General features: G+C 36.9%; 1 protein-coding gene across 6 annotated transcripts in view; it reads left to right on the top strand.

The window, feature by feature from the left end:
- The window catches only part of WDFY3 (WD repeat and FYVE domain containing 3), a 134,803-nt gene that overhangs the window by 112,516 nt on the left and 9,901 nt on the right, over positions 1-12,386 (top strand). For all 6 annotated transcript variants that reach the window (XM_035326042.1, XM_035326039.1, XM_035326041.1 and 3 more), the window contains 13 exons: positions 142-262; positions 615-700; positions 1,085-1,165; positions 1,716-1,770; positions 2,107-2,226; positions 2,643-2,760; positions 3,971-4,077; positions 4,908-5,061; positions 7,551-7,642; positions 7,976-8,188; positions 9,500-9,647; positions 11,169-11,323; positions 11,768-11,926. In XM_035326042.1, coding sequence (XP_035181933.1) covers positions 142-262; positions 615-700; positions 1,085-1,165; positions 1,716-1,770; positions 2,107-2,226; positions 2,643-2,760; positions 3,971-4,077; positions 4,908-5,061; positions 7,551-7,642; positions 7,976-8,188; positions 9,500-9,647; positions 11,169-11,323; positions 11,768-11,926 — 1,609 coding nt within the window. The remainder of the gene's footprint in view (positions 1-141; positions 263-614; positions 701-1,084; positions 1,166-1,715; positions 1,771-2,106; positions 2,227-2,642; positions 2,761-3,970; positions 4,078-4,907; positions 5,062-7,550; positions 7,643-7,975; positions 8,189-9,499; positions 9,648-11,168; positions 11,324-11,767; positions 11,927-12,386) is intronic.

Genomic DNA, 12,386 nt, shown 5'->3' with positions numbered 1-12,386 from the left:
TTGCTCACAAAATGCAAAATGTGTTGCGTGATGTATCGTGAAATAAGTTTTTCGATAATGGGACTCTCTCAAAGATTAAAAAAAAATAATTTATAATTTATGTTCTTTTTAATCTCTTTCCTGTATATGCTCCATCTACAGGATGCATGAGCCTATCATACCAAGGGGAGCAAGGCAAGGTCCAAGTCAACTCAAAAGAACGTGCAGCATTTTTGCCTATGAAGATATCAAGGAAGTACATAAAAGGAGATACCTTTTGCAGGTAACTTGGACACAGTATTTAGATTGAGGTGCCAACTTTGGAATTTTAACAAAGTAAAATAGGTATCAGATGAGTAATTGGCAAGTGAAAGCTGTTCATTATGTTGAAACTGAAGAGATTAAGCCTAGCATCTGATCTGAACCATGTTTGGCTTGCTATAGTTTAGTTTATTGTGTGAATTAGTGAACTGTAGCGTTCTGAAAAGAGAACAGTTGGCCGCACTAAGCAGTGTGTGTTGCAATAAGTTTGAATCATGTGCCAACTGGTATGACTAAACTGGCCTACTTCTGACCTTCAGAGGTGACAAGCAAAGGTGTTAGTGGTGACATATGTTTGTCTTGTTTGTTTTCAGCCAATTGCAATTGAAGTTTTCTCAGGGGATGGACGGAACTATCTCCTGGCCTTCCAGAAGGGGGTTAGAAATAAAGTTTATCAAAGGTATTGTAAAATAACTTAAGTTGCAATATTTAATCCGAATATTTGCAATTATCTGTTTTGAGCAATATTTGAACCTACAGTGATCTGACAATGAGAAGTAGGTTGCAAGTGGTGTGAGACACTGCATAATCCTGTAGCAAACAATACTGCAGAGAAGAGCCACTAGGAAGCACTAATGTCTGCACGCCAAACTTGCTGTACATAGTATGAGATATGTGACCCAATGAATGTGGGTTTAGAGAGGAAAGGGGCAATTCCAATTTTTCTGAAGATGTTATGTAGCTGCTCAAAATTAGGCCACTAATTGTGCCAAATGTGTTCTAAGTATGAGACAAACCTAGAACAGACACATTAACCTTAAACTCCATTTAACTGTTGATGCAGGTTTTTGGCTGTGGTGCCATCTCTAACTGACAGTTCGGAGTCAGTGTCTGGACAGAGGCCAAACACCAGTGTAGAACAAGGGTAAGCAATACCATTCCTCACCAGCTTTTTAGCTTAATGGTTTCCAATACATGATGTTTACGTTAGGGTCCAGTTGCCCTGGGGAGTATTGCAACCTCTATTTAAAACTGGGCATTATCAAATAAATAAGAAAACAGTGATTTTATGTTCCAGCTACTTTAAACGTTTTAATATTGTTGGTGGCATTGGTATATCTTCCTACAAATAAATACATGTTACCAGGATTAACGTTGTTGGTATACAGGTACATTCTGAAAGGAATCGGAGTACCAAAACCATTTGGCTTGTTCAAGTTTTTAAACATACTTTCCTCAGCAGCAGCCCATCAGTTTTATTTGTATGTGCACTGAAATGCATGGATAATGTGCATTATTTTGTCAGCCTGTGTTCAGAAACAAAATAAGTACTACTAATGCAAAAAGGAATGAAGTCTGATTTGTTTAAATGTAAAAATTTACAAATTTTAATCTTTACACTTGGAATTGTCTTGTAAAGATTTAACACGGGTCTTATTGGTAAGTTAGAAAATATACTTCATTCTTCTTGTTAGGTCTGGATTGCTTAGCACTTTAGTGGGAGAAAAATCTGTAACTCAAAGATGGGAAGTAAGTATAAATTCTTTTTATATTAAATTGCACATTTTGTAGCAATACATAATTAATGCATATAAGTTGTGTACTCTTGCTAGAACAAGTGGAATATACTGCTTTAGAAAATATATCTCTGTGTTTTAATGGGTATTCATTTAATGGGTATTCATGTCATGGTATCATCATCATCAAATAGTAAATGATTCTACCGTAGAAATGTAAGCTTAGAGTTGGCATTGTAACATGGAATTAAGCTTCATGTATTTGGAGAGAGCTGAACATCTTGAAAGTCTGGCAGTTTAGTTGATTATTGCCAAGCAAACTGTTCAACACTGTTATGTCTTCCTTCAGAGAGGAGAAATCAGTAACTTCCAGTACCTGATGCACTTAAACACTCTGGCAGGCAGATCATATAATGATCTTATGCAGTACCCTGTCTTTCCCTGGATCCTCGCAGACTATGATTCAGAGGTAAATAAAATATCTTGTCAACTTAGTAGTTATCTTTTACGCATTTGATGCTTGTAAATACTACAGCTGGCTTGCAATGCCTTAGTAAAACAGTCTTATCTGTATTTGCAGTCTTTAGATTTAATCTGTTTTACAATGTCCAGCCCATGCTATCAGTGGGTAGAATATTAGAGGTGCTTAGCTGCCCCACCCAGGCGAGTCCTTGCCCATCCTCATTTTACAGATGCTGTTGGGCTGTGCACAGGTGCATAGCATGTTCATAGCATGTTCTAATTGCTTCCCCTTCATGTAACAATGCGCAAGACTACAGTGGTTCCTGTAAGTCTGCAGTAGTTTTCTGCATCCTGGAGGATGTTATGCCTATGGAGAAAGCATTAATTTTTTAAATAGAAGTGGTGTTCATTTTATTTTAAAAGGAATTGGACCTTACAAATCCCAGGACATTCAGAAACCTGGCCAAGCCCATGGGAGCTCAAACAGAAGACAGGTTAGCCCAGTACAAGAAACGATACAAAGACTGGGAAGATCCCAATGGTAAGTAACGATATATCCTGCAGGAAAAAGAGAGGGGCACGTGCCTGCCATGTGATGGGAGGGAGTCATGGATTTTCATTATAAGGGTCAAGAGTTCTGGATTTGGATATACAGAGCTCTACCATGTGGGTGTTGTTTTTTTTTGTGTGTGTGTGACTTAGAAACAAGTATTAAATTGAAGCAAAGGGAGGGTGATGATATGTTTGTTGTTGTTCCATTGTTGTTTTTTTTAAATCTGAACATTATGTTTTTATGCGCAAAATTAAAGAGAAAAGAGTTGTATATTGAGAACAGTTCAACCTTGTCTAAATGTTAGATATGGGCAAGTACATACTAAGCATACAGTCAGTTGTCTCCTTGACTAATGTTTGAATGCTGCTGTAAGACAATAAATTGTACGGAGGAATATGAATACTTTTGCATTATCAGGGCTCCAGCTTTTTAATTTCTTAATTTAAGGCATATTTTTCTGTTAAGAAAAGCAGCTTTTTCTTTGCTACCTACCCCCCAAAAGAAATACACGTACTGTTATGTTCTTAGGTTTGTAATGCTTCCAAATGATAAGCAGTTGAGTTGTGTATTCTCCATTTAGAGTTTCCTTATCTATTGAAAATAAAACTTGTGAGTTTGTCAAAACAGCTATAATAGGTGATAGCTATTTCTGTGTGCTTTTATACACAGCACAAGCTTGTTTAACTACTGTGATGCTGTTCTGCATCAAACAACAGCAGGTGGCTAAGACGGTCATTTTCAGAAATGAATCGTGTTCTATGTGTATTTATGCAGATTCCTTGCCAGGAAATTAAGACAGTGAAAGCTCTACAAATTCTGTAGCCAACAATTCTGAGATGTATTTCTGACTGAGCCTTTAATTCCAGAGCAACCAAAAAGAAATCACTGTAGCTGCGTTGGGACATTTGAAGTATTTAAAATAAAAAAAAATGAGTAAACATGCAGTCTTGCTGGACAGAAGCTCATCAAATTAAAGCTACTCACTGCAGCTAAAACTTAAATGGTGGCCATGACAAAACACAAGGTTTTCAATTTCCCAAGAATGAAAATTACAAATGCCAATTTTAAATGTGTCTGAGGTCACAGAGTAAATACGATGCATCACTAGTTAGTACTGTCACCAGTAACGGTTGTCACTTAAATTCTGTTACTTAACTTCTTTATTTCTTATATGTTGATGATTTTTACTTTTTGGCAGGTGAAACTCCAGCTTATCATTATGGGACCCACTATTCATCTGCCATGATAGTGGCTTCTTATCTTGTCCGGATGGAGCCTTTTACACAGATTTTTTTACGGCTACAGGTAAAAAATACAAGACCATATTGCCTGTTGCTATCCTGCTGTACATTTGAAACCTGCATGAAAAATGTGATCAGTCTGCTTTGTTCTCATCAAATATGTTAGAAAAAATATCTTGAGTGATCGCAGGTAGGATAGGTCCAAAAACCTTAGGGATGTTTGAAGTTTATTTGTAGTAGGTGTAATGGAATTCACGTTTCGTTATGTAGTTCAAACATTTAGAAAAATGTATGGAAAAAAATAGCACCAGAAATAAAACAAAGCAGGTTTTATTGTAAAGACAAATACACTTCTCATTGTGCTTTATTTGTCTGCCATTGAAATAATCTTATGCCAGTTCTTCAGTTTACTGTGGATGTGTTGAAAGATGCTTATTTTAAACCTATACTTCTATCTCAAGATGCAATTCAGTACTGAGTGTTAAAGTAAGCCAAAATTTGCAGAGCCTGGCATCTTTTGGCAGTTTGACAGGTAACTGGGCTCAAAACATTGTTTCCAATATTTTCCTGGACAGAAGCCACCAGGCAAAATATATACATATATATTTACTTATTTTCTTTGGGACAGTGTTTCACAGAAGAGACTAAACTTTGAAGTAGAACTAGGTGTCTCTCTTAAAATTTGGTAGATCAGTCTTCATATTTTGTGTACTATTATTGTGTTCCACAGCATAAAGTAATGCAGCAGTTAAAATTCTTTGTGTTACAGGAAGAAACATGCTATGTTTTATGGTGTATTTATTAGGCAGAGTATGTTCTGGTTTGCCTTCTCTCAGAACAGCAAATTTGTCCAAGTTACTCCAACGATCAGTTGTTTCTTGCTTTGTCTCACAGGGTGGTCACTTTGACCTGGCTGACCGAATGTTTCACAGTGTCCGGGAGGCCTGGTATTCAGCATCAAAGCACAACATGGCAGATGTGAAGGAGCTCATCCCAGAATTTTTCTACCTCCCTGAGTTCCTGCTCAATTCCAATAATTTTGACCTAGGTAGGCCAAAACACTCCCTGACAAAAGTCCCTCTCCTTTTTCTTATGAGAATACTATGTTAAAATCTTGATAATTTATTTTGAGACATACTTTACTTTCACATATGTAAAATAGACCAAACATGGTCTATTATTCACAGATTTCATCCATTAAAGAAAATAAAAGGCTTAACAGCAGATTGAAATAACTGCTTGGAGCATGGGTGAGAGATAACAAGAATCTAAGAAACTAATTCTAAACCTCTGCTTTAACTAAGTCAAGCTTACAAAGCTGCAAAAGAGATCAACGGTGCACTGCAGAGCATTCACCAGTAAAGAATTCATCTCTGCTAAGTGACTCTCTTAAGTCTTGCAGTGTATTATGGTGGTAATGGAAATAATATAACACTAGTTTAAAAGCCTTAAGAAAGGGTTCAAAAGTTAGGAAGTGCTAAACATAGCTATCATATCAAAAAGACATTTCTCAGTTTCACTGAAGATTTTTATTACCCCCAAAAATATTTATAACCTTTTTTTTCATGGCTTTGAAAGTTAGAGCATTGAGAAATGTACTTTACCTTACTCTTAATTTTCTTTATGCCATTTTTAGGCTTTGGGAAATCTGTTTCATAGCATTCAGGTTAGGACTTCCCCTTAAAGTGTTTCCAAAGCTTCTGTTGAAATGTGGCACTTGACTTCTATAACAGTAATTATTTAACGAGTCAAGTTTCACAGACATTGTCCATAGGAGATAAATATTCATTAGTGTATGTCGCTCTTATCAGCAGCTTTAAGCTTCTCTCAGCTCTGTGCTGTGAATCTAATAGCAATAAGAAAGATGAATTGGTGGTGTGTTTCAATAGCCTCAAATCCTTAATTCAAAATGCTGTTAGAGATTGGAAGTGGAATGTACAAAAAGAAAAGCAAAAAAAAAAAAAAAAAAAGGAAGTAGGGAAAGACAAAACACATCTTCCAAGTGTTCTTCAGAGAGTAGGGTGTGGCCATTACCATTAAATATTGAGGTCTTGTTCATTTAGTTGTATATGTGCTAATTTTAGGTGGATACACCAGTTACTAGTTCTTCTATCAACATTTAGAAGAACAGTAGGACAAGCTTTGTTCTGAACTACTGTAAAAATAAAAACCTGCACGAGACTTCAGTTAGTGTTACTTCATAATTATCCCAGTATCCTTCCACTCCCTTTCTCCCAAACAAAGAGATAGGAAAACATTCAAAGCCTGATTAGATTATGCAAGGAATGTTTCTGTTGGGCCAATGTACTACTTGTGCACCTGTGTAAACTTGGAAGCTTGCTGGTGTTCCTCTGAGCAAGTACAAAATGTGGGATTGTCTCTCAGTGACAACACAAGAATATGAGTGGGAAGTTGTAAGGAGTAAGGTTTCAGTAATTGAAACTTGCCACCATTTTATATTCTGGGTGGGAAAGGATCTCTCTAGGATCCTGATGAATGTGTGTGTCCAGGACATGTCCAGAGGAATGACCACTGTCCTTGGGTGTAAAGGGTCAATGCATGGGTATTCAGCCTGTACTGTCATAGTGTAGCCATTCCCATGGGTAAAACAACGTCATTGTTTAATGCAGATTGTTTCTAGCAGCCAAAGAGCTGCTACAGCAAGTCTTCCCAGTACAGTTTGTTGTTGAGCTGTCTCATACCAGGATTTATTTGCCTTTAAAATAAACCCAGTTGACATGCCCACAGCTGTATACACACTAAAGAGATGCCAAGTACAGAATATTTTTCCTCTCTAAAATCCAGTCTTTCACGTTTATTCATGTTTACCTCATGAAACAATTTCTAATATGCAAGTCAAAAAAAGATCAGCGCTGAGCCTTGGTGCAGTGATTGCTGTAGCGACCAGATGGATGGCTTCTTGGGCATCAACTTCCAGTAGCCAGGCTGGCTGCTTTTGTGCAAGCTAAATTAACAGCATGGGGCTCGGATTGTGTAGTGGCCGCAAAAGACCACAGGACTGGCTGTTTTGATGATCTTTTGCATGCTACAGTGTTTCCTATGGCAGAGAGAGGAAATAAGAAATCTACATAACTAGAAATATTAAGAGAAGAAGTTGTATTCAAAGAGCACTTCATTAGGAAATGTAAAGGTTTTGAGTTCAGACTTCTATATTGTGAAACTGTAAGAAGACTGAGTAATCTAATCAACTCCCCAAGCTAGAAAAATTGGTTTGCTTTGAAGAGCGTATTCTGAAACAGTATTGTCAACTTCAAAAGCCTTTGCAAGGAATACTTGAGTTCTTCATTTTCTACTCTTGCTGACTATCACGCATGTCAGAATCTTGCTGACTATCACCAAGTCAGAATTTTTCAGGTTTTACTGCCTGATGTTTAAAAATTAGACAGTATTTAAAATAAAAGTCTGAATGGCCTTTCTTTGAAGGAAAGGTGTTAGACTTTGTTGTTGTTAATTAACTGTTGCTACTGCTATGTGGTTTCAGTGCTTGTCTCCAAAACTTGGTTTGTTTTTTTATAGGTTGCAAACAAAATGGCACTAAACTTGGAGATGTAATACTTCCCCCATGGGCAAAAGGAGACCCTCGTGAATTTATCAGAGTTCATCGGGAGGTAATTTGAGTTTTAATAATGGAAGTAAAAAATGTCGGTTGTGACATTACAATGTGAATGAAACCTGGCTTGATTCATGCAGTCACAGCTACCAGCCAGTCCACGTGTTCTGGGTTGATGGCTATTTGTTACAAATTGCTGCAGAGCTGGTGTTTACTCCCCTTCATTTTTGGCTAGAGAGCAAGCTGAGACAAGAAGTCCTTCAGCTTTAACAAAAACTAAAATAAAATATAGAATATATCAATATATTCTGCTTCTTTCTTTATGGCAGGTGTAGTATACTTGACCGATGACTGACATGGCTAGTTTTAATGCATGCCCTTTGAATTTCAGGCTCTGGAATGTGACTTTGTGAGTGCACATCTGCATGAGTGGATTGACTTGATCTTTGGCTATAAACAGCAAGGTCCTGCAGCAGTCGAAGCTGTAAATGTTTTTCATCATCTCTTCTATGAGGGGCAAGTGGACATATACAACATCAATGATCCGTTAAAAGAGACAGCTACTATAGGATTCATTAATAACTTCGGACAGATACCAAAGCAGGTATACCATTTGCAAAATTTCTATTCGCAAGATGATGCTTGAGTTGAAATACATTTAAGAGAAAAGGAGGAGCAAAACTTCCTGGAAGGGTATGTCCATAAATCTTTTTCCAGGAATGTTGAATCATTTGCATCTCCAAAACAGATACAATTAGGATAAATTTTGAGCTTTGCTCACAAGATGGAAATGTCTTTTTTCCATTTTGCGCTCTCAAAATAAAGGTGAAATTAATTATGGTTCAATTAAAAAAAAAAAAAAGGGCATGGGAAAAATGAGTGCATTGCTGCTGTGAAGCATACCACTTAATGTCGGGGGGAACAATGAAAACGACATTTTAAGGTAAAGTCTGGTGTTTAGGTATTTCAAAGTATCCCGTAATAAAATAATTTCTATACGTATATATTTTTAAGGCAGCTCTAGGAGATACTGAGTTTGACCACATCTTTTATTCAGAGAATTTTTGAAAAAATACTCAGTATTTCCTTTACAATGATTGACACTTAAAGGTCCTGTACTATTCATGCATAGATTTATCTTTTATGTGCAGTTTTAAAGTTTGAGTACTCTTTAAGAGAGATTACACCAAATTAGTGTACTTAATGAAGTGTTACTTTGAGTTCTTAGTTTTTTGGGAGGATTTTTTTTTCCCTTGAATTAGGTGTTGCTGTAGGTTTTTTTTTTTTTTTTATGTCATTCAGTTAAATTTTTTTCATGTCATGAATTAATTTTTCCAATCCTTGATCTGGTGGAAACTTACAGATACCTTGAACAATTCACTGGGAACACAAATGCAGGTTTGGAGCTCTAGACTGTAGCAGAAGCACATGGTTTCACAGGAGCCACAAGATGTATCAGAACAGGCAATGTGGCAAAAATAAACAGCACAGTAGTGATAAGAGTGACAAGAGGGCAAATATTAGGGTGTTAAATGAGAACCTGATTTTGACCAGTTCACTTGAAATTATTGGAGGAAACCTGCAACAGAATTTGACATCATCTTATGAATCACTTTTGGCATCCTTGCTGGCTTTACGTCATCTGCTTTTGCAGCTGGAGGTAGCTTTAAAAATAATTTGCTCATTATATCCTAGTTGTTTTTTGTATTATTTGGTGAAGTCTCATCAAAATGTTACTATAAATTATTAATGAACACTGAATAGTGGTGAGTCCATGAACACTGAGGACAGTTAAGTAGAATTTACTGATCTGTAGAATTTTGATAAGGTGAATGGGACACTACTGATCTTTTTAAGATGGTGCTCTTGCAAACCTGTAATTTTTGATCACAAGTAATTTTTTGATTAATTTCAGCTCTTTAAAAAACCACACCCACCAAAGCGTGTTAGAAGTCGACTGAATGGAGAGGTTGCAGGAACCTCTGTACTCCCTGGTTCCACAAGTGACAAGATTTTTTTCCATCATTTAGACAACCTACGACCATCTCTTGCACCAGTAAAAGGTAAAACATAAAACCACAACACTTACTTCTGTTTCTTTCACAGAGCTTTCAGAATTTCAATGAGATAGTGTTTTTCCATATTTTGTTTAGTTTTAACTTTTATTCATAATGCTTGTAAATTTGAGAGAAAGAAATTTAAAATATGCTAATGGTCTAAGGTTGTTATTACTTAGCTTAAAGTATCCTTGGAAAGTGCCAAATCTATGCCAGTTGGGTGTACCTTCTTAAAAGACATGGATAAAATGGGGCCTAAGCACCTCTTTCAAGTTTTAATTTGGACAAAAAGTGTTTGATGCAAATTGCAAAGGTGTCTGAAGGATATTTTAATACTTTAATAGTTAATACTTTAATAGTTAACAGATTAATACTGTTTTCAGGCCAGCAGTGGCTTCATTGTTTATTTGCTATAGCAGAAGGATTGTTTTTCTCAGAGCCAAGAAATACTGAGAATGTTGGCAGGAAAGGATGTTGTTGATTGCTGCAGTGAGACCAAAAAAGTGGGTTTTGACTTCATACATGATATTGCAGTGAACAAAAGTTAATTGTCCATGAGATAGGTAAATCCTATGCAGTGTTTTATGTCATAGGTGTTTAAATGAATGTGTGTATGGCGTAAAAAAGAAAACAGCATACCATTACACAGAACATAGCAGGGCTATACTTGAGGACAGGAAATAGGAAGCCATTAATCTATATTTGCAAAACTAGATAAATACATAGGTAAGTAGTTAGGAATGTAGACTGTGGGAATATTTGTCTAAGATCATGGAATCATCCAGGTTGCAAAAGACCTCTAAGATCACCTAGTCCAACCTCTAACCTAGCACTGACAAGTCACCCACTAAACCATGCTAAGTTCTACACCTACACATCTCTCAAATACCTCCCTGGATGGTGACTCAACCACTTCCCTGGGCAACCTTCTCTAGTGCCACACAACCCTTTTAGTAAGGAAATATCTCCTAATATCCAATGTAAATCTCCCCTGGTGCAACCTGAGGCCATTTCCCCCTATCTTATCCCTTGGTGGTTATGAGGAGAGCCCGATCCTTGTCTCACTATGGCATCCTTTAAGGTAATGGTAAAGTACCATAAGGTTTTCCTTGAGTCTTCCTTTATCCAAGCTAATCAACCCCAGCTCCCTCAGCCGCTCCTCATAAGACTTACTCTCTAGACCCTTCACCATCTTTGTTACCCTTCTTGGGACACGCTCCAGCATCTCAATGTCCTTCTTGTAGTGAGGGGCCCAAAATGATGTTGGCATCAATACCCAAAAAAAAAAAAAAAAAAAAAAAAAAAAAGAGTAATATTTTAATTGTACTGAAAATCATTTCTAATGAGAAATGTCAAAGAGATAACATCTGTGCCATTTTAAGCTTGAAGGGATACCTCATGCAGCATTGCAAGTGGGACCAGAGCAATTGTATAATCTCTGGCTTTTGCAGAGCATCAGGTATTTAATGGGATCAGACAGTTTCTGTCTTTGCATTCAGTAAAAGATAACTGCATCTTCTTTTCTAGAGCTCAAGGAGCCTGTGGGACAGATCGTGTGTACTGATAAAGGCATTCTGGCAGTAGAACAGAATAAGGTTCTCATCCCACCTACATGGAATAAAACTTTTGCCTGGGGCTATGCAGACCTCAGCTGTAGACTGGGTACCTACGAGTCAGACAAGGTTTGTCATCTGAAATTGGTTTTAGTGCTGAAAGCAATCAACTATTAAATAGCAAAAGAAATCCAAGAATGCTTAGTTTGCATGTCAATGAAATAATATTTGCTTGTACTGTTTATGTTTTATTGCCCCCATCTGGTGATCTTTGTGATAACATGAGCAGAATGACATAAGCTAATTCATAATAATTTTTAACAAGCCTGAAAAAAATAAAAATAAAAAAAATCATTTGAATTAAAGAATGCCAGTAAAATTCACCTCTTGTGTTCTCTCAGGAGCCATCTTATGGCTGAAGCTGGAATTATTTCTGTTTGTGGGAAATGTAGAAGGTGGAGCAACGATATCTTAGTTACTTAATGATCCAGCATTCAGGGTGGCACTTGGGCTTTTATTTTTTCCTACCTAATTCCAATTCTTCAAGTAATTATTTGTTTTCTTTATTTCCAGGCAGTAATTGTTTATGAATGTTTGTCAGAATGGGGTCAGATACTGTGTGCCATTTGTCCCAACCCCAAACTAGTTATCACTGGGGGAACAAGCACAGCTGTGTGTGTGTGGGAAATGGGCATCTCCAAAGAAAAAGCTAAAGCCCTCACACTAAAACAGGTAAAGTACAATGAAGATGCCTATTAGGCAAACTATGTTCCAAGATCCAAGGAAGTATGAAAGGAGTATTGCTTGCTCAGTAAGCTTTGGAACAGTGAATCAAGTAGACCTTTGGAAATCTAAGTAGTCAAGGTACTGATCTGCATTGAAAATTGGCAAACTGTGTCTTTAGAATTGCATTAGTTTGAGGATAGTTGACCACTATGAGCTTTTTGGAGAAACAGGGAATTGGGTAGCAATGTTAACAACAGTATAAAGGTGTATTTTGTGTTGTATCTCTGTTATTGTAGTGCTGCCGCCATCTGAAAACTGTCAGAGATGGCAGTGAAGGAGACTCATGAATGTCTCAACAGTTCCTTTTCCTTTTTCTAAGTATTGCTGTCTTTTCTTTTGGAGTTATGTTTAAATTACATTTTTGGTCAAAACTTTGCACTTTCTGACAGTAATATGGTGTTTGCGG

This window comes from Oxyura jamaicensis, chromosome 4 (assembly GCF_011077185.1).
Source record: "Oxyura jamaicensis isolate SHBP4307 breed ruddy duck chromosome 4, BPBGC_Ojam_1.0, whole genome shotgun sequence".
NCBI classification, from domain to species: Eukaryota; Metazoa; Chordata; class Aves; order Anseriformes; family Anatidae; genus Oxyura; species Oxyura jamaicensis.
The sequence above is the reverse complement of the archived record's forward strand: the minus strand, read 5'-3'. Positions and strand labels throughout refer to the sequence as shown.